Here is a 19,392-nt window from a genome sequence, read left to right as displayed (position 1 = left end):
ACAGCTGACTAACTCCCAGGTACCTATTTACTGCTAGGTAACAGGGGCATTCAGGGTGAAAGAAACTTTGCCCATTTGTTTCTGCCTGGTGCGGGAATGGAACCCGCGCCACAGAATTACGAGACCTGCGCGCTATCCACCAGGCTACCAGGCCCCTGGTAGTGTGTGTGTCTGTGTGTGTGTGTGTGTGTGTGTTACACAGAAATTTATATAGCAGGTGATATGAGAGAAAATTAGGTCAAGATTCAGTACATTAGACAACCGACAGTCAGGATGGCAGTCAAAGAGCTATTAGCTCGAATGTTCTAGCACAAATAATAAATACAAATAGCAATATACACACTCATACACAAATGTTTAAAATATAACTACGATAAAGATCAAGAGGCACAGAAACCTGTACACCTTGACGGATGAGAGGCGGGATCAAAGAGCCAAAGTGCAACTTTTGCAAGCACAACCAAATGAGTAATTGGTGAGATCACAAACAAACACGCACATCAACAATTCAAACTCACATAACAATAACAACAATTACAAAAAACAATGACAATCACGAACACAAAACAACTTTTCACAAATATTTTAAGAAAATTATGTCTGCATTATAATTAGATTTTATATATTACTTCTATTATGAATAGTTAGCGTGCTTTGTGCAATTTGCATATCATTTTATGATTTACGTAGCAAGAAAATGCTGTGTAAATTCCAAATAAAATTTTATTGTGCAATGTTTCAGAATCATTGTAGTGAGAAATATCAAGGTTCGCGGTATAGAGCAAGGAACGGCAGGTAACTGAAGGTTGTTGACAAGTTTTAGAGGTCAACTACAAGACAAGTTGTAGTTGACCTCAGCTCTGTCTACTGTTATTTCCGTTTAATTCTCATGATCGTATAGGTTTTTTACTATACTCTATTTCCTCGGTGTGAGAACGTACATTCCCAACAACAGTGGTGAGATTGGAGTACTCATGATCGAGGGCGGTAACGAGTGGAGTCCCACAGGGTTCAGTTCTATGCCCACTTACAGTTTCTTCTTTGTGTCTAGCATTACGTACTGAATGTCTGTGCAGTACGGCTGTTGAACTTGTGTGGATTAGTTTTATATATATATATATATATATATATATATATATATATATATATATATATATATATATATATATATATATATATATATATATATATATATATATATATATATATGTGAGAGAGAAAGAGAGACTTTAACCTTTTATTTATCTTCGTTAGCCCCTCCCCCCCCCCAGGTCGAACTACTGACCCTCCCCAGGATGCAACCCCACAACAGTTACCTAACTCCCAGGTATCTATTTACTGTTAAGTGGACAGAGGCATTAGGTGAAAGGAAACGTATCTATTTCTGTTCCGGCCAGGAATCAAACCCCTTCTTGGGATTTAAGTCTTTTGAATAGTAATGTGTCTTGTTTATAGAGACTGCTAAGTGGTATTTTGGGTTAGTTATTGCTGCTCGGTTGTTTGCTTTTGAGTAAACATCTATCCAACGTAGTTTGCCTTGGTGTAAATAACTATCGAACGGTAGTTTACTTTGGGCGTAAAAAACTATACAAAGTTAGTGGTTAGTGTTTTTTCATTTTTTGTTAGTGGATTAGTCCTCTTCAGTTTATCAATATCCAAAGTTAGTTTGCTTTGGTGTAAAAAACTATTCAACGGTAGTTTGTCTTTGTATAAAAACAAACAATCTAACGATAGTATTTCTTGAGATCATAGATAATTTAACGGAATCATATTTGTTTACACTTTTGTTCAGTTATGAAGAATATCTCATCTGTAAAACAACGGCTGTATACGAACGTTTTATAAGTGATTCTTTAAGTTCTAAATATTACCTGAAGCGTCAGTTACCCAAATAATACCCAAAAAAAAATTTCAGATGTTACTTTTTTCTATATCAATATGACTCTCTTATATTTTCTCATGTATCTTTTTCGTCCAGTTCCACCCTTCTTCCTTATTTCGCGATCCCCTTTACTTCATTTCCTGTTCATTTGCTTCTCACTCCACACTACCCTGCCTCTTTTCATCTTTTATTTTATTTCTCTCTAAATCCATCTTTCATCACCTTCCACATCATGCTTCCTCTCTTTATTCTCCTTTATTTATGAAATTTGTCCTCTTTCCTTTAATATCTTGGCTTTGGATCTCTGTGTTTATCTCTGTCTCACTTCCCCCCCCCTCTCTCTATCTCTCAGTCTCACACTCTCTCGCTCTCTCTCTCTCTCTCTCTCTCTCTCTCTCTCTCTCTCTCTCTCTCTCTCTCTCTCTCTCTCTCTCTCTTTCTCTCTTTCTCTCTCTCTCTCTCTCTCTTCCTCTTCATTTTATCTTTTAATTCCTTCATTTCCCTTTTTCATTTATCGCTCCCACTCCCATCCCTTTATCCAATTTCTCACTCATCACACCCGGCCCCCCCTATTCCATCCAGCCCTCCCATTCTTTTTCCCTTTATTTTAACCTTCCTCCCATTTATTTCCCTCTCTTCCTATCTGCCTCTCTCCCTCACTCCGCCCCTCCCTAGCCCCTCCCTCAGGATCAATAGAGAGAGTGCACTAATCCGGGAATTAATCGAAGTTGATGGGAAGTAAATAGGGCAACGCATACCATGAATGTGTATCCCAGGAGCATTGCCACCATTGCAGCTCGCTGTGTTGCCCGTTGCACGATCAAAGACGCAGTGTTGAGCGCTATATATATATATATATATATATATATATATATATATATATATATATATATATATATATATATATATATATATATATATATATGTATATATATATATATATATACATATATATATATATATATATATATATATATATATATATATATATATATATATATATATATATATATATATATATATATAACACAGAAATCACAAAAACGTGATACATCAAATGAACAAATCCACATTTGTTGGATTTGTTCAGTAGCACTTCTGTTTCAACTCTTTTGACCATGTCGTAGCTCAGTCGATTAAGGCAGCGTCTGGGATGCTCTAGGGCGCAGGTTCGAATCTTCGTCACGGCCCTTGTGGATTTGTTTATATATATATATATATATATATATATATATATATATATATATATATATATATATATATATATATATATATAATATTTAGCCTTTTTCAACGTCCTGCTTCAAGTCATGAATGATTATAGTGTATACAAATGTCTCTATTCACTGATAATAACAGATGATTTTTCATAATTTTTCTCTGCCATTAATTTATTCCTGCATCTTTAAGTACAATTTATTTAATATATCGCTGCCATCAACGACATCATTATCACTATTATTATCACTATCATTATCACCATCATCAACGCCTCAAATATCGCCTCTGTATACCTATACAAAGTAGCCTTTGAGTTCATCTCTGTATGCACAATTTATCGTCATTTATTATTTAATTTGCCAGTCACTTGCGACACTTCAGAGAGTATAAAATTGATAAATAAGCTTGTTGAACACTGAGTGCAATCATACGCACACGCGATTCCTCGCGCGCACACAGGTACATGCACACCTCACACAGACACATACAGACACGCGAGCACATGATATTCACACACACACACACACACACGTGTGCCCGCGCACGCCAGTGGCTGTGTGGATATCACCCTAGGCACGTACTCCTGTGGCACTGGTTCGATTCCCAGTGCCGGCGAAAAACACAAATGGGCAGAGTTTCTTTCACCCTGATGCCTCTGTTACCTAGTAGTAAATAGGTGCCTGGGAGTTAGACAGCGGGTACGGGCTGCTTCCTGGGGGGGGGGGGGGATAGTTAGTAGTTAGTAACAGTCGATTGACAGTTGAGAGGCGGGCCGAAAGAGCAGAGCTCAACCCCCGCAAGCTCAACTAGTGGAATACAACTAGGTGAATACACACACATGTATTTTCCTCAAGAATGCCACTTTATTGTTAATTTATTTACACTGAACTTTCGTCCAACCAACACTGTTCTGATGTAGTTACAAAAATGGATCTCTGGCGTTGTTGTAGAGAGGAGTCTCTAAAAAAATTCTTGAACGGATGACTGATAGTTATACACACGACGCCTTGTTGCATATGGCATCTCTCGTCTTAGCTGAATTTCGCTCTGAGTCATTATTTCCCTTATGGTTCTTGTACACACATTTGTCGCTGACTTGATGTATTCACAGGTCTCTCACTCATTTAATATTTTCAAACATTTGTCACTCAGTGCTTGCACACATTTATCGCTCACTTGGTGCGTACACACATAAGTCGTTCAAAGATGTACATACACATGTCGCTCAAAGGTATGTTCACACATGTATCATTCACTTGGATGAGTACATACACCTCTCTCTCTCACTCGAATATTTACACTCATCTGTCGCTCACCGGAGCGTACGTGCACATCAGTACGCACACACACACATCTTTCGCTCACTTGAAATACTCACATCTGTTGCTCACTTGAGAGACACATCTCTCAACTGCCCACGCGATCATCCCGTAATCAAACATCATTTCAAGAACTTCGCCAGCGCTTCAGAAATTGACACCATCACGCGATGGTTCGTATCGTGCCGTAATCACTCAATTAAAAGCCCGCCGGAACAATCGAGACGTCGTATCATGGTATAAAAATGCAACACACATCTCTGAAGAAGAATTCTTCCTCCTCCCATCTCTTCCTCGACATATACAGAACAGGGCCAGATTCACAAAGGAGTTACGCAAGCACTTATGAACCTGTACATCTTTTATCAATCTTTAGCGGCTTTGTTTACAATTGTTAAACAGTTAATGAGCTCCGAAGCACCAGGAGGCTGTTTATACCAATGACACCAGTTGATTGGCAAGTTTTCATGCATGTAATCTGTTCAATAAATATAACCAAAGCCGTCAAAAACTGAGGAAAGATGTAAAAGTTCTTAAGTACTTGTGTAACTGCTTCGTGAATCTGGCCCCAGAAACATTTAAACATACAACAGCCCACCTCAACACGGAAACACGAACCAAACACGAACCAAACACTACACGGCCCAAGTCATCCGTCTCTGTATGACAAGTAAGGACAGGGGTCTGTTTGTGAACCAATATCAGCATCAATGGCCCACGCACTCATCTGCCGCTCACTAAGCTCGTTCTGAATTCATCTAAATATTCAAATTTTAGGGGTAACACAAACAGCTCTAATTACCCAGCAATTCATCCACTGCCGCTGCTCTGATTACTGTAGTTTAATTAGTGATCATTGTTAACAATATTATTGAACCCGCTATTTGCAGTAACAAGTTAAAATGCATAAAAATCTCTGAATTAATTGCTATTCCTGTCACAGATAACAAAGCATAAATCCTACTGATTGGATTTACACAGGTTACAGTGGAGGATTATTTCAGGGTTATTTGTTTTTTTAACCTAGCAATTTGTATAATGTAACTGTAAATTATCATATTATGGCTCAAGCAACGATCGTGTTTTAACAAACTGTTGGTATTGATGTTGGTTATTGGAGTACCATCTTCCTCACAATGTTTGGGTCGTAGGGTATGTTGACTCACAATGTTTGGGTCGTTCGGTATGTTGCCTCACAATGTCGTATGACCCAATTCTGCTGCACAATTCTCTAGTGCGTCCCTATGTCACTATCTTGATAACATCATATCCTATCCTCATATGTTAATACTTTGATATTATTATACCTTCGTAACTTGATATCTTGATGTTTTTATACCTTCATATCTTTATTCCGTCTTGATATCTTTTTATTTTGATATATTAAAATATTGGTATCATTAAACCTTCATATTTTGAAATCTTGATTTCTGAATATTCTAATATATTGAAGCAGACGAGGAGTCACAATAACGTGGTAGAAATATGTTGACCAAACCACACACAAGAAAGTGAAGGGACGACGACGTTTCTGTCCGTCCTGGACCATTCTCAAGTCGATTCTTTGACAAGGAATCGACAAGTAGGTGTCGATTCCTGACACCCACTGTGACGTCTATTCTGTTCCCCTCAGAATCGGAGTGTCTCCCCTCACAGTGAGGGGAGACACTTAGGAGTAGCTAGGGTGATCTTTGAGTCTCTTCCCTCATACTTCAGGTGAAGCTTCTTCCCTTACAGTTAGAGATTTAGTTTTTCATTTGCAGTTAAGGTAACGTTTGAGGTTCTCTCTTCACTATTTGGCACAACCATTTGAGCTGGATGAGTAGTGCGACGGTCTCGCTTCGTGCAGGTCGGCGTTCAATCCTCAACCATCCAAGTGGTTGGGCACTATTCCTTCTCCCCCGTCCCGTCCCAAATCCTTATCCTGATCGCTTCCGTGCTATATAGAATTGATAGCTTGGCGCTTTCCCCTTACAGTTCCATCCCTTCCCTCTTCACTATTTGTGTGACCTTTCAATTTCTTCCATTATTATTAGGGTGACCTTCAAGTCTCTTCCGTCAGAGTTTAAGTTTCTTTTTGGTTTCTCCATTTACAGCAAGAGTGAACTCATTTGACATTAATTGTGTTTGAGCCTCAGTGTCGATGAGTCGTTTTTTCCCCCTTACACGATGACCTATTGAGTGACCTCTTCTCACCCATCACAAATGAGATGACCTCCTGACATCTCATCATTCTTCACAGTTATAATAACTTCACGTGACCTTGTTTTTCATCTCCTTAAAGCTACGTTGACCTCACAGAGTCGTAGAACGTGTCATTTTCTTTTCCATGTTACGTACAGTGACCTAATTTGACCTTTTCTCTTCCCTTACAGCCATGGTGACCTCGCCACGGAATAACCTTTTTGGGACGTCATCATCATCTCTGTGTAACCTATGCTGCTGACCGTCTGTATCACAGCACTTGAAGGTGAGATCTTGGAGGGAGCAGGAAGTCTTGCAAGGAGGGTAAGGAATAGTCTTTGGGAGGATGGTCTTTGAAATTATTTTCGGTACTAGGGAAAGAATAGTTTTTGGAGGGGAAAAAATGGAATGGGATTAGAAGAGAAGGAAGTAGAGAGTATGAGAGAGAAGGCGGAAAGGATACTGGGACAGAAAATGGGAAAGAAGGAGAGAGAGAGAGAGAGAGAGAAAGAGAGCGTGGAAGTTGATGGTCTCTAAAGGAATCACAGAGGCATTAATATATAGACAGGGTAGAAAATTTATGGAGAAATAGCGAGAAAATAAGATAGATTTTCCGGGGCCAATGTCCCAAGCGAGAAATTGTGGAGGCTCTGGCTGGCAGTCCACTCTGCACCAGCGATTACAAAAACGAAGAGAAAGGCCGAGGTGGAGAATACAAAAGAAAGTTAGAGAGATGTGTCTGGAATGGAGAGGAGGATATTTTCTCCTGCAACGGACTCAGAGAGAAAGAGAGAGAGAGAAAGAGAGAGAGAGAGAGAGAGAGAGAGAGAGAGAGAGAGAGAGAGAGAGAGAGAGAGAGAGAGAGAGAGAGAGAGAGAGAGAGAGAGATCAAACAAGGATACGGGTGGTGGAGGAGAATCATCACCAGCAGCAACATATTACTCTCGCTGGGCAAGAGATCAAACATCATTACATCCCAGGTAGCACAAGTCAAATACACCCACCTGCCTTCCCCTCCATATTCTGGCCCCACATCTCTCTCAAGCCTTGGAAATGGTGCTATTTTCAATACTACTAATTATCAAATGAAACTGCAACAAATTTGAGTTCATCGAACCAGCGATGTTTGGATAAATTTCACAAGAGTTCCAAGATTTAATTTACATCAACAATTCATGGTGTGCAGATTACAACTCGAGGGAAAGTGAATGGCTAAATAAAAAAAGGTCTATTTAAATTTTTCGACTTACAAACAGTGAAAAAATCTACTATTCAATGGACAGAGAGAAGCTTCGGAATAGTCTGGAGGGACCTAGAAGAAAGTCAGGATCTTTGATATAGCAACAGGAGTCCCGTAAATGCTTATGTCTCTGTCAAATAAAGAAAAACTGACATTCAGAATCTTGCATTAGCAAGAAAAGGCAAACAGAACCTCTTTAAAACCTAGCGTTCCTATTAACTAGGGGAAAGAAAGTTCCATAGAAGCTATTTTCTATGCTCTTTCGGCAAGAGGAGTTATTTAAAATTGTGTATTCTTGTTTAATACGACAACGAAAGTCAGCTAAAGTATGTGTCTTTGTTAATTAGGGAAACAACGACACTAGCAAAGCGAGTCTTCAGGTTAAAAAGCAAAAAGATGCAGTGCAAAAATCTTACCTCTGTGCTAATTAGGAAAAAGTCATACAAACTCATTTAATTACTACTCAGTGGATCTGTCCCTGTTGTCATTGTTGTGTCTGTGGATCTGTCTTTGTTGGCTTGTCTGTGGATCTGTCTTTGTTGTTGTGTCTGTGGATTTGTTCCTGTTGTTGTGTCTGTCCATGTTGTTGGGTTTGAACAAGCTTGAATGGTCCCAATCCAATACACAACAGAAAACACCACACCCCTGAAGGATTCAAACCCAGACAGCCAGGGCTCCATACACCATATCGTGTATAGTATTTTAACCACTAGGCCACAAATAACTGTTCGAAATGATTGGAAGTTGTCAGTATATATATATATATATATATATATATATATATATATATATATATATATATATATATATATATATATATATGACCTATATATCAAATGCCCACTTGGGGACTGTAAGCTCCAAAAAACCCAGTATATAGGCAAGACAACAACATCTCTTTCTAGGCGTTTAACGATGCATAAGCAACAGGGCTCCATTAAGGAACATATAATCTCTTCCCACAACCAAACCATCGCCAGAGAAATCCTAGTAAACAACACAGAAATCATCGATAGATACAGCGATAGCAGGCGGCTTGACGTTTGCGAGGCACTACACATCAAGAAGTCAACACCAGCAATCAACAGCCAATTATTGCACAACTATATTCTACCCACGTCAAGACTCCGCTCCAGTATAGAAGCATCAAGAAATATGGACCAATAGGCTTTCTACAAACACTTCTATTCAATACCCATTGTTTGTGTTCTGTCTTGTGTTGATACTTTTAATACCCTATTAATATCCCCTCTTGTTCTGTCTTGTGTTAATGCCACATCACCCCTCCCACCTCACTCAAATGTAGATATAAAATCGGAGATACGTAAGTTCTATTCAGTTGTGTATTTGTGAACTAAAGTCTTTGAAAATGTAATAAGTTTTACGAAACGCGCCCGTGTCGCGTCAGACTAGAAATAAAAATGAATTTTGGAGAATTAATTTTTGATTTACCTCCAACAGTGAAGCGTAATGTACGAAAGATTGAGAAAATTCGTGTTAGAATTATTAATCTTACTTTTTCGGTCATATTTAATAATAATATATATATATATGAGTAGACATTATTTCTTTGTCGGTTTTGCCGACTATTTTTCATATTTACTACGTCGTTATCGTGTCTACCCTGTCACCTCGTCCTTTTTCGTCTATGAATGTGGAGAAATCCAATTTCCTTAGCTTTTCTTTTCTCGCATTGTGTACATCTCTGGACATTTTGTTTAAATTTAATTCCTATATTATTTTGTGTAAGAGTGGCTCATTATTGTTTCTGACTTCACTTGTGCTACGTCGTTCTGTTGTCCCTCATCTGGACAACAGTTTGTGTATCCACTTGTCAATTCATCTCAGTATCTTGTACGTTGCAATCATATTCCATCTTATCCTTTCTTTTCGAATGACCGTGTACGTGAGTGTGTGTGTGCATGCCTTGGTGTTTACTACTCGTGCTGCCTTTGTGGAAATGCAGAAAACAAAATTCCTTTAAAACTTTGTCTTCTTGTAACTAAAAGTTCATCTCTCCCGTAATTAAAAGAAATAAGCCGAAAACTTTTTGCCATTCGGTATTTCAGAAGAAAAATACAAAATCCGTTTCAAACTTCCTCTTTCTGGCAGCAAAGAAAGTTAAATATACGCTTGTGAGTTGGTTTCTGGTAATTAAGAAAGTGAATATATTATCTCTTCTCTGTAATCCGCTGAAGAGATACTGGGTGATATTAACTAAACTTTTTTACGCTCGTGAACGCTGAAATTTAATGCAGATTTTTTGCTCATGAACGTAAAATGTTAACAACAAGAGAGCATTTATGTTGTTATTGTTGCTAAACAGTGATATTATTATTATTATTATTATTATTATCATTATTAATATTAACACCTATTATCTGTATTACTTTTAATGATAATAGTGTTATTATAATTTAAATTATTAATATTATTGCGCAAATAAATAACATTAACGTTATGTATCAATAAGAAAATCAATAGGAGCCATACAGAGGATTCGAACCTTCACCATGGGTACTCCTAAGCACACGCCTTAAACCACTAAACCACGATACGTTATAATGCAACCTGGGATTCAATTGGTTCCACATAGGATCTTGAGGCATCGAGCTGATACCAAATCATGGCTCCAAATCTGATACCAAATCATGCAGGTTCGAATCCTCTACATAGTTTCAATGGATTTTCTCATTATCAGTAATTTTATTATAATTACAATTATTAACGGACTTAATATTATCGTTATTAATTTTAATGGTAATATTATCTATATTATTATTATTATTATTATTATTTACGAAAAAAACAACATTTGTGTATTTGTGAAATTTATGTAAAGAATTACACCAAGTCTTTTACACTCTCCTGAGTGTGTGGTGAGGACGAGACTTACATCTTAATGTCTAATCTTGAGATTAGTCGTTGAGATATAAGTCTCGTCCCAATCACACATTCAGACTTTTTTTGCAGATATTCCTGCTCGGGCGTTAAGACTCTGGCTGTCCCACTAAGTGTTGCTTGTTTCTGTTTTACTTGGGCATAGAATGAGTATTTATGACTCGTATGGTCGTTTCAGTAAGATTTTGTCCCCAAGTGTTTAACAACTTCTGCTCTGTTGAATTTAAGTTGAAATCTAAATGGGTTTGTAACTCTGCACTGTGTTAGATAATGTTCCAGTGGTCTTTCAGGCATTTCACTCAGACCTTGATAAAGCACTCAGGAGAGTGCAATAGACTTGGTGTAAATCTTTACATAAATTTCACAAACAAGTGTTGGTTTTATTCCCTGTTATTATATCCGCGAGAAAGCGTTACCATTATTATTATTATTAATATTATGAGTATAAACATCAATTATGATGCATTTTTTGTTGCTGTCAGCTGGAACTGCAGTTAACTGAACACCTATCAGGACCAAGGACGGTCTTGCCTTCACATGGTCATTGTTTATTTTAACGAGGTGAAGTTGTTGCGCCTCTAATCTATTGAATAACATTTTGCATTATTTGCAATTAATTTAGACATTTTCATTATTCAAGTGTCTGTTTTGTAAGAGACTGTGTTTTGTAATTATTTTTGTCATTACTGTTATTTCTTCAATAATAGTTCAAGAGCATTTAAGAAAGGAACATGAAAAGGAATTCGGCGCTCATCTCAACCCATTCTAAGAAAATCGGACTTGTATCTTTCAGCATCATTAAAAGTTAACAAAACTCTTCTGGTGAAACTTGATGATCAAATGGTCCCCCTTAGAGGGGGGAAGAGGGATATTCACTCACCTCCCTGAAGGATCTGGGTTTCCATTTTGAAGGGAGATATACGCATTCGGCTCATTTGCTAGAAATGGTAAGTTTAAACGCAATAAGAAGAACTGACGATAATTTACTTCAAGGGGATAATGCAAATTTTTTTGTGACGAAGTTAATTGATTTAGAACTACCAGAGATCCCGACGAGGGCGACGTTTTCAGACCGATAAACACTCCAGGAAAGTAATATAGAATTTAAAGACAGTAGAGATAAGGAGATAATTTGAGTGTGAAGACGAGAGTTTATGCCGATTAAAATTAGAATACTAAAAAATATGTTCACAGAAGAAAAAGTTTATAGTTGTGCACTGAATTCTACAAGTCAGTCCAAATTGAAGACACAAAGTTGAGGGTGGAAGACATTTTCTCAAATATACCAACCATATTCAGCTCTTCCGATATGGGGAGAAGTAAATATTAATATAAACGAATTATTTCAGGAGTATAATTCATTGATAAACAACAAAGCAAGATTAAAACTAGAGGCAGGGACCATAAATAAGCTGCCTGGCGCCAGGGGGAACCATATATTGCTGATTTTATTATTTTGTATTTACTGCCACCCTCTACCTCTGAAGATGATTAGTTAGACATTAGCGAAACATGTCAGGTTCATTAAAGTTGTAAAATTAACTTTCGACAGCTCATTTCTCAACTTCTTTCCCTGGTGAGGAACCTAAGATATATATGGATTCGTGCCAAAATCACCTCCGTACCGCTATCAATTATATTCAATAATACCAATCAATAAATGGTATTTATAAAATCATCATTATCATCATCATCATCATTTCCAGGATTAAATGTAAAGTCAACCTAATGGCGTGGGGAGAAGGGAGGGAAGGAGGCTGGAGAGTGAAGTTAAGCCTCTACCGTCAGGGAAGGCGAACATTACCATGAGAATACCACCAGAACGGCTCAGCAGCAGGGATACCAAGATGTCCCAGGTGCGTCCAATCGACCATTGTCTGTATGCAACGACCGATCCAGATGCCCGTCGAGAGGTCTTTGTGCCATCATCCTCGGTCTGATAGACGGGGATGCAGAGTGTTTGGGTCTGGTGTGTAGATAGACGATGGACAGGACGCATTTTTGTTGTTTTTGTGGTGGGTGATAGACAGGAGGGAAGTATGTTTTTTTGTGTGAGGTGTTTGATAAACAGGAGAGAGGAATATTTATATGTTGGTGTTTGACAGATTGGTTTGATTTTTTTTGTGTGTGTGGTTGAGTGTGGTGTGTGACTGACAGGAAGGCAGGGCTTTTCCGTGTGAGGTGTTTGTCATGTGTGTGACAGACAAGAGTGAAACCTTCATCAGTGTGAAGGGTGTGGAGTGAATATTAAACAATAGGGTGGTCTTTTTCTGTGTCGGGTGACATAGAAGAGAGAGAGAGCGCCAATATCTGTATGGGGGGTTATGATGCAGACGAGAGAGATCTTTGTCTGCGTGGAGACACAGACAAAGAAATACTTTATTTATTGTGTGTGTGACACAAACTTAGAAGCACCTTGAGTCTATACGTGTCTAGCACTACAATACCAGAGATCTTCCTCACATCTCTGTGACTCCTTTCTATTTCCAGTGGACACATGTTACCTCCAGTGCTGCTGCTTTCATCTGAAATTGTTCGTGCTTGCTCAGTTTATCTGTTTTTAGAGATCTTCAACGTCAAGATTATATGTCCTCTAGATTTTCTAGATGTTTATTTTGTCTTTACGCAGGTGGGTACATAAGCAGAAGACTCCTGACTCCTTTTAGAAGGCTGAGAGCTTTCCTTCCCATAGTTCATAGTTCATTCCCACTAGTTCCCACGACCCGGCAATCTGTTAACAACCATATACCAACTTACTAGAAAAACAGGGGATAACAGTTAAGGATTGGCGACCAGTAAATCCTCCCTGGCGAGGACTCGAACCCAGACTAAATTGCTAGCGAGGTGCTGGACGGTCGTATTATCAATACGGGACCAGTTGGTATAATGCACTCATAGAACGCCACACTTTACATACCCATAAAACGGCGAACACATAAATTCAAGTAGTTCACCTGCTCATAGAATGGCACGTAGTTTACAAATATCCGAGTGAGAGGAGGGGACCCAAGAGCCGGCGTTCACCCCATGCAAGTTACAATAGGTGAGTGCCAAACACTTTTGAGTCTGGATGAATGAGGTACAGATTTGCCCTTCTATCACTCGTAAAAAAAATAAAAATAAAAAATATGCCAATTAATTACATGCGACTATTTTTCTAAATAATCAATGAATTAGTTCTTTAATCGTAAAATTACATTTGTATATTTGTTCAAAATATTTCATGATCATGGAATTTTGCAAATGTTTATACAATGTTTTCCTCCTTTTTCAGAACTATTAATTGTCTCCTTAAGATTTGCGAGGCAAGAAAACATAAGTTAATTTCCTCAGCTGTTGTGAAGTGTCATGCAGGGAGACACTTGTTTCCCCTGAGGGCCTCAGATGGCCTCGTAAATGGTGTGAGTAAAGTGTGTTGTAAGTGTGTGTTATGTACGCTGCTTGAAGAATTGCATGAGCCTCATAATGTACAAGTGGGAGTTAAGTCCGTTGTAAGAATGTTGCATAATTTACACTAGAAGATAAGTGTGTTGTAAGTGCGTAGGATAATGAGCACTTAAAGCAGGAGAGGGCTTTGGCTTGGCTATACACTCTAACTACAGACCTGCTATACACCCTAACTTCAGACCTGCTATACACTCTAACTTCAGACCTGAATACCGAAACATAAGACGTGTGTGTAAGTGCGTGTGTGAGTGTGAGTGTGTGTGTAGGAATAAATGTGCGTGCATGCACGCAACAGGGAGGAAGCGCAGCTCAGAGAGTCGAGTGTTTGGGGCCCTCCCAAGGGCCCTGTTGCCTGCCAGACATATCACTTGCCTGTCGGAACCAGTAGATGTGTCAACAGTGCTTCGCTACCCGCTACGATGGAGGGCTGGGAGGGAGAGAGAGGGATGGAGTGTAGAAGGAAATGAGTGGAATAAGGAAAGGGAGGGAGTAAGGGATCAAGGAGAGGAAAGAAGAGTGGGAAGGGGAAGGGAACTATAAGGAGAAAGCCCCCCCCCCACGAAATTGCGACTCTATTGCACTTGGAAGGGATCAGGATTAGGATTTGGGATGGGCCGGGGGCAATGAATGATGCCCAACCACTTGGGCGGTCGGGGATGGAACGTGGATTGAAATGGAGAGGAGATAATTGTAGAGAGAGAGGGAGGAAGAGAAAGAACAAGGCAAAATAAAATAATGAAATTTGAAAGCTTACAAAAAATATCGAAATATAATATACATACAGGACAAATAAACAAGAACAGAAGTCACTTAGAAAAAAATTACTTCGGCGGATTTATGCATTAAACAATAAACAAGTAACCTAAAATTATAAATAAATGATCTAAAAAAAAAAAAAATGCAGTCTCACACGCATGTGGGCCGGTGGTTCGAGCCTCCTTGAACCCAGGGGAATGAAATGATCAAAACGCTAAAGCAAGCGAATTTAAAACATAAACAGGCACCCTAAATATATAAACGAAGTACGTAAACCCATAACTAAAACTGTCTAAACCCTTCAGCATGCGACATAAACACAACAGCAGTTCTAAACAAGTGTGTGCAAGCAGCCTGAGTTTTACACGGGGGGGGGGGGGGGAAGGGAACATAAAACTGAAGAGAAATCGCTCTAATAAAACCCTTAAAATTCTAATCATGGCGGCGCCGTTGGCAAGTTACTGCTCCCTCGGGAAAAGCCCCAATAACGGCTATCTCACCGAAGCTCCAATTATACCTCCTCACCATGTACCCAAACAAGGCAAAATTGATTAACAACTTATCGATTTCATTATTCGGAATAGACATGAGAGAGATACTGCTGCTGCTGCTGTGTGTGCTAAGAAATGTTCATTCGTAAGGAGGGTCTATGATATTTTAAAATACGAAAATCATATCATCTATGGAGTAATCACAGCGAATTTAACATTCCGTGAACATGAGTCACGAGCTTATTATAGTACATCTAGATATTCCAACACAGAAGAAATGAATATGCTCAGTTTTTTTTGGGTCATGAAATTTCAATACACGCAAGACTAAACCACCAGAGAAGAGATGACACATAAGAGATTCGTACAAAGAAAACATCTGTCAACCAGACAGATGTTCCCCTCATATGGACAAAACAAAATCGACTCTTGCATCATCAAATATATATAGATAAAAAATTTCGTCGGGAGATAGGCAGCCAGTGAGCCCCGATATAAGCCTAACACATGTTAGGCTTAAATCGATGTCCCCCATATGGTAGAACTATTGACTCTCCCCAAGATACAACCCCACAACTAGCTCACTAACTCCTGGGTACCTATTTTTTCTGCTGGGCGAACAAGAGGCAATAAGTGATAGAAATGCGCCCACCTATTTCTGTCCCAGCCGGAATTCGAACCCGAAATTTCCGATTGTGAGGCAAGAACGAACACTCAAAAAACCGTACTTTTATGTATGTAAAAAAAAAGCGCCAATACAACTATATAAAGTTTGGATGAAGGGTCAGGAATGGTGCATGAACACTTAGACCATCGGGGGTCGAACGCCGACCTGCGAGAAGCGAGGCCGTCTCTGTTCTACCCTTTCCAAGTAGATGGTCTTAGCATCATCTGAAATACGCTCACTTTATAAAATTTGTTTTGCTAACAGAGTGACCAGCAAACCATAATAATTCCAAGAGTTCAAACATCTTCTAGAGAAATTGCTAATGACCCAATACATACTTCAATAATTCTGCAGGATTCCCCAACAGCTACAGGTAAGTAGGACAGCTAGAACTCGTAACAAACACTCATAATATGATAAAACAATAATGATATGATTACAAAAAACATGAAACATAAAAAATAACAATATGTATAACATAGACGCAACAACACCTAAATATAAGCAACAAGGATAATAATAATGATAGAGAAAATAATTTGAGAATAATAATAATAACAATAAAATTAACAACAACTAATAAAATAATAATAATAATAATAATGCTAACAATAATATAAAATCAAGAATAATAAATATAACAAATAATAATAATAGCAGTAAAGATTTTAAAAAACCAAAGTTTGGTTTAATTGGGTAGACAATCAGACGCCCCCGTGCTGAGCAAAGGTTGGCTGGGACGGTAGCACCTCCAGCATCCCTCACTCACCACGACAAGGAAACGGGACTAAATTGGGTACGTTCGTCAGGGTGAATTAAGGCCCGCGTGAGGCGATGTGAAATGTCTGGTTTCTGAGAGTGAATTGTATGTGTGTAGGGGAGAGTGGAAAAAGAATGTTTTTGTGTATTTAAGTGTTTGCGTAAGGAAGGTGTTTTGTGTGTATGTGTGGGGGTTATATTTTTGTTTCTATAGATTCATGTCTGAATATAAATAAATAAATGCATAGACTCAGTACATAGTGCAGAAAAAACATCAGCTCACACAACTTATTATATACAAACCCACTAAATATTATTAAACCTTCATTCAGTACCCGCAAACATCAGAACAGAATAACAATTCTCATGGTGTAAACATATTACCAGTTTATCATTCAACAAGCGAGTAATTAAATATCACCAACAAACAAAACATATCTAGCCAAAAAATAAACTCACGATTTCATGGAATTTGGCAGACCTGCATCCCAAATATGAAGGGCATTGGCATTTTCGTTAAGTAAAATGTGTCGTAAATTCTCAACAACGCTCCGGTCGACTCCTGACATTGTCGATAAAAACGGACAGTGTATTGTAATAGGAAGTTAGTAATGGACGTAAGATTATGGACGAATTTTGGGGTTTCGAGACCGCTCTTAAATTCTTCGGTGAAGTCACAAAGGGGTTAATGGGTAGATTTTTGCGTGGTGTACTCAGCTAGGTGTATTCATCTACTAATGCTTGCAGGGTTGAAGTCCTGCTTTGTAGCTCTGCCTTTCAACGATTGGTAGTTCAATGCAGTGACTATTCACTCTTTTATTTGTTCATATGTATCAAAACTTTGTTCTTATATCAAAACTGTGTATTTTGTGTGTATGTTTTTGATTATGTGTGTGTGTGTGTGTGTGTGTGTGTGTGTGTGTGTGTGTGTGTGTGAGTACGAGTGAACGTGTTTAGTTGTGTATGTATGTCTGTACATTAAAAATTTTTTTCTTCCTGTATTCCCTCTCTGTCTCTGTATCTCTGTCGTTCTGTCTGTCTGTCCCTCTCTCTCTCTTTCTCCTTTCATAAGCATATCAACCATGCAAACACACACACACACCTGACTCACGCACTCCCCCTTCAAAACGAACTCAACCCCTCAAGACATAGCTAATGACTTTTCACACATTATGAGCGCAAAACACACGCTCTCGACACGCTGTGAACTTATTAAAGTCTATGAGTCAAGGAAGTAGCCTCCTAAGCATGAAAATAGATGAAGGTTATTTAAAGTTAGAGAGTGAGAGAGAGAGAGAGAGAGAGAGAGAGAGAGAGAGAGAGTGAGTTAAATGAAGTTTGAGAGGGGAAGTTATTGAAAAATTTGTTTTGCCAAACTAATGTTCCCTGACGCAAAATATACAAAACTCTAGCCAAAAACACCCTACCAGCATTGCCACTTGTCTTAAAATAAACCAACTCGGAAGAGATCGTCTCATCCAGGTCCTCGACCACTACATAAATAGACCAGCCATTCACCCACGCACAACATAGCTATAAATAAGAGCTTGGCAGCTCTTAAGGGCTCCAAAGCGCACTACTTCACACGTCCTATATATGCTTTAAAAAAACACGCAACATATCAAATCCTGTCGGGTCCCAAAATAGGTAGGTTTCCATTCCATATCTCAGCGTTCTCTGATTTTTCGGGCTGAAATCGATTTTTTTCAAAAGTTGATGTTCGTTTAATCCTTCGGAAGGGAGGGAGGGATATATATAATATATATATATATATATATATATATATATATATATATATATATATATATATATATATATTAGAAATTCTATACAAATTGCTTTACATGTTTCAACTAAAAGTATTTTAATGGTGGTGAGTGATGAATGGAAATGAATGGAGATGAGTAGAAATGATTGGACACGAAAATTACTGAAAATACGTGGAAAAAGTAGTGAATTAAAAATGGGTGAAATATAATAAAAACTCCATGTTAATCAGAATGGGAGAACATTCATAAAATTTATTGAAATGTGAGGGACTGGAAAAAAATCAGTATAGATGAGAAGACGTACGAAAATTAGTAGAAATAAGTGAAAATAAGTGGTGATGAGCAGTAACGTGGCGAAACTTCTTGTTAAGGAAGTAAATCAGATTACATATGATTCGATTTTTTCATCATCAGCAATACCCTTTACTGTTTATTTATCTGGGAATGTGTGTATGAGTATCACTTTCCACGTAGCAACAGTTTAGATGATCAAATTTGTGCGCAGTAATAACTGTAATTGATATAAAACTCATACGGAATACTGCTGGTTTTGTATATAATACAATATATGATATTGATGACTAAATATATATAGTATATTATCATGCGTGTGTGTGCGCTTGTGCGTGGTGGTTCTGCGCATGTGTGTTTTTGTAAGTTTATGTATCCATGTATATATATATACACGCACCCACGTTGCTAAAGTCGTTTTTATGCGACGCTCTGACAGCGGTAAACAAGCTTTAGATTGACTCC

General features: G+C 38.3%; 1 protein-coding gene across 1 annotated transcript in view; it reads left to right on the top strand.

Moving 5' to 3' along the window:
* LOC123768990 (uncharacterized) overlaps positions 1 to 19,392 on the top strand; it is a 221,510-nt gene that overhangs the window by 54,787 nt on the left and 147,331 nt on the right. The window contains exon 2 of the mRNA XM_045759915.2: positions 6,798 to 6,892. Coding sequence (XP_045615871.1) covers positions 6,859 to 6,892 — 34 coding nt within the window. The 5' untranslated portion in view covers positions 6,798 to 6,858. The remainder of the gene's footprint in view (positions 1 to 6,797; positions 6,893 to 19,392) is intronic.

This window comes from Procambarus clarkii, chromosome 64, assembly GCF_040958095.1.
Source record: "Procambarus clarkii isolate CNS0578487 chromosome 64, FALCON_Pclarkii_2.0, whole genome shotgun sequence".
NCBI classification, from domain to species: Eukaryota; Metazoa; Arthropoda; class Malacostraca; order Decapoda; family Cambaridae; genus Procambarus; species Procambarus clarkii.
The sequence above is the reverse complement of the archived record's forward strand: the minus strand, read 5'-3'. Positions and strand labels throughout refer to the sequence as shown.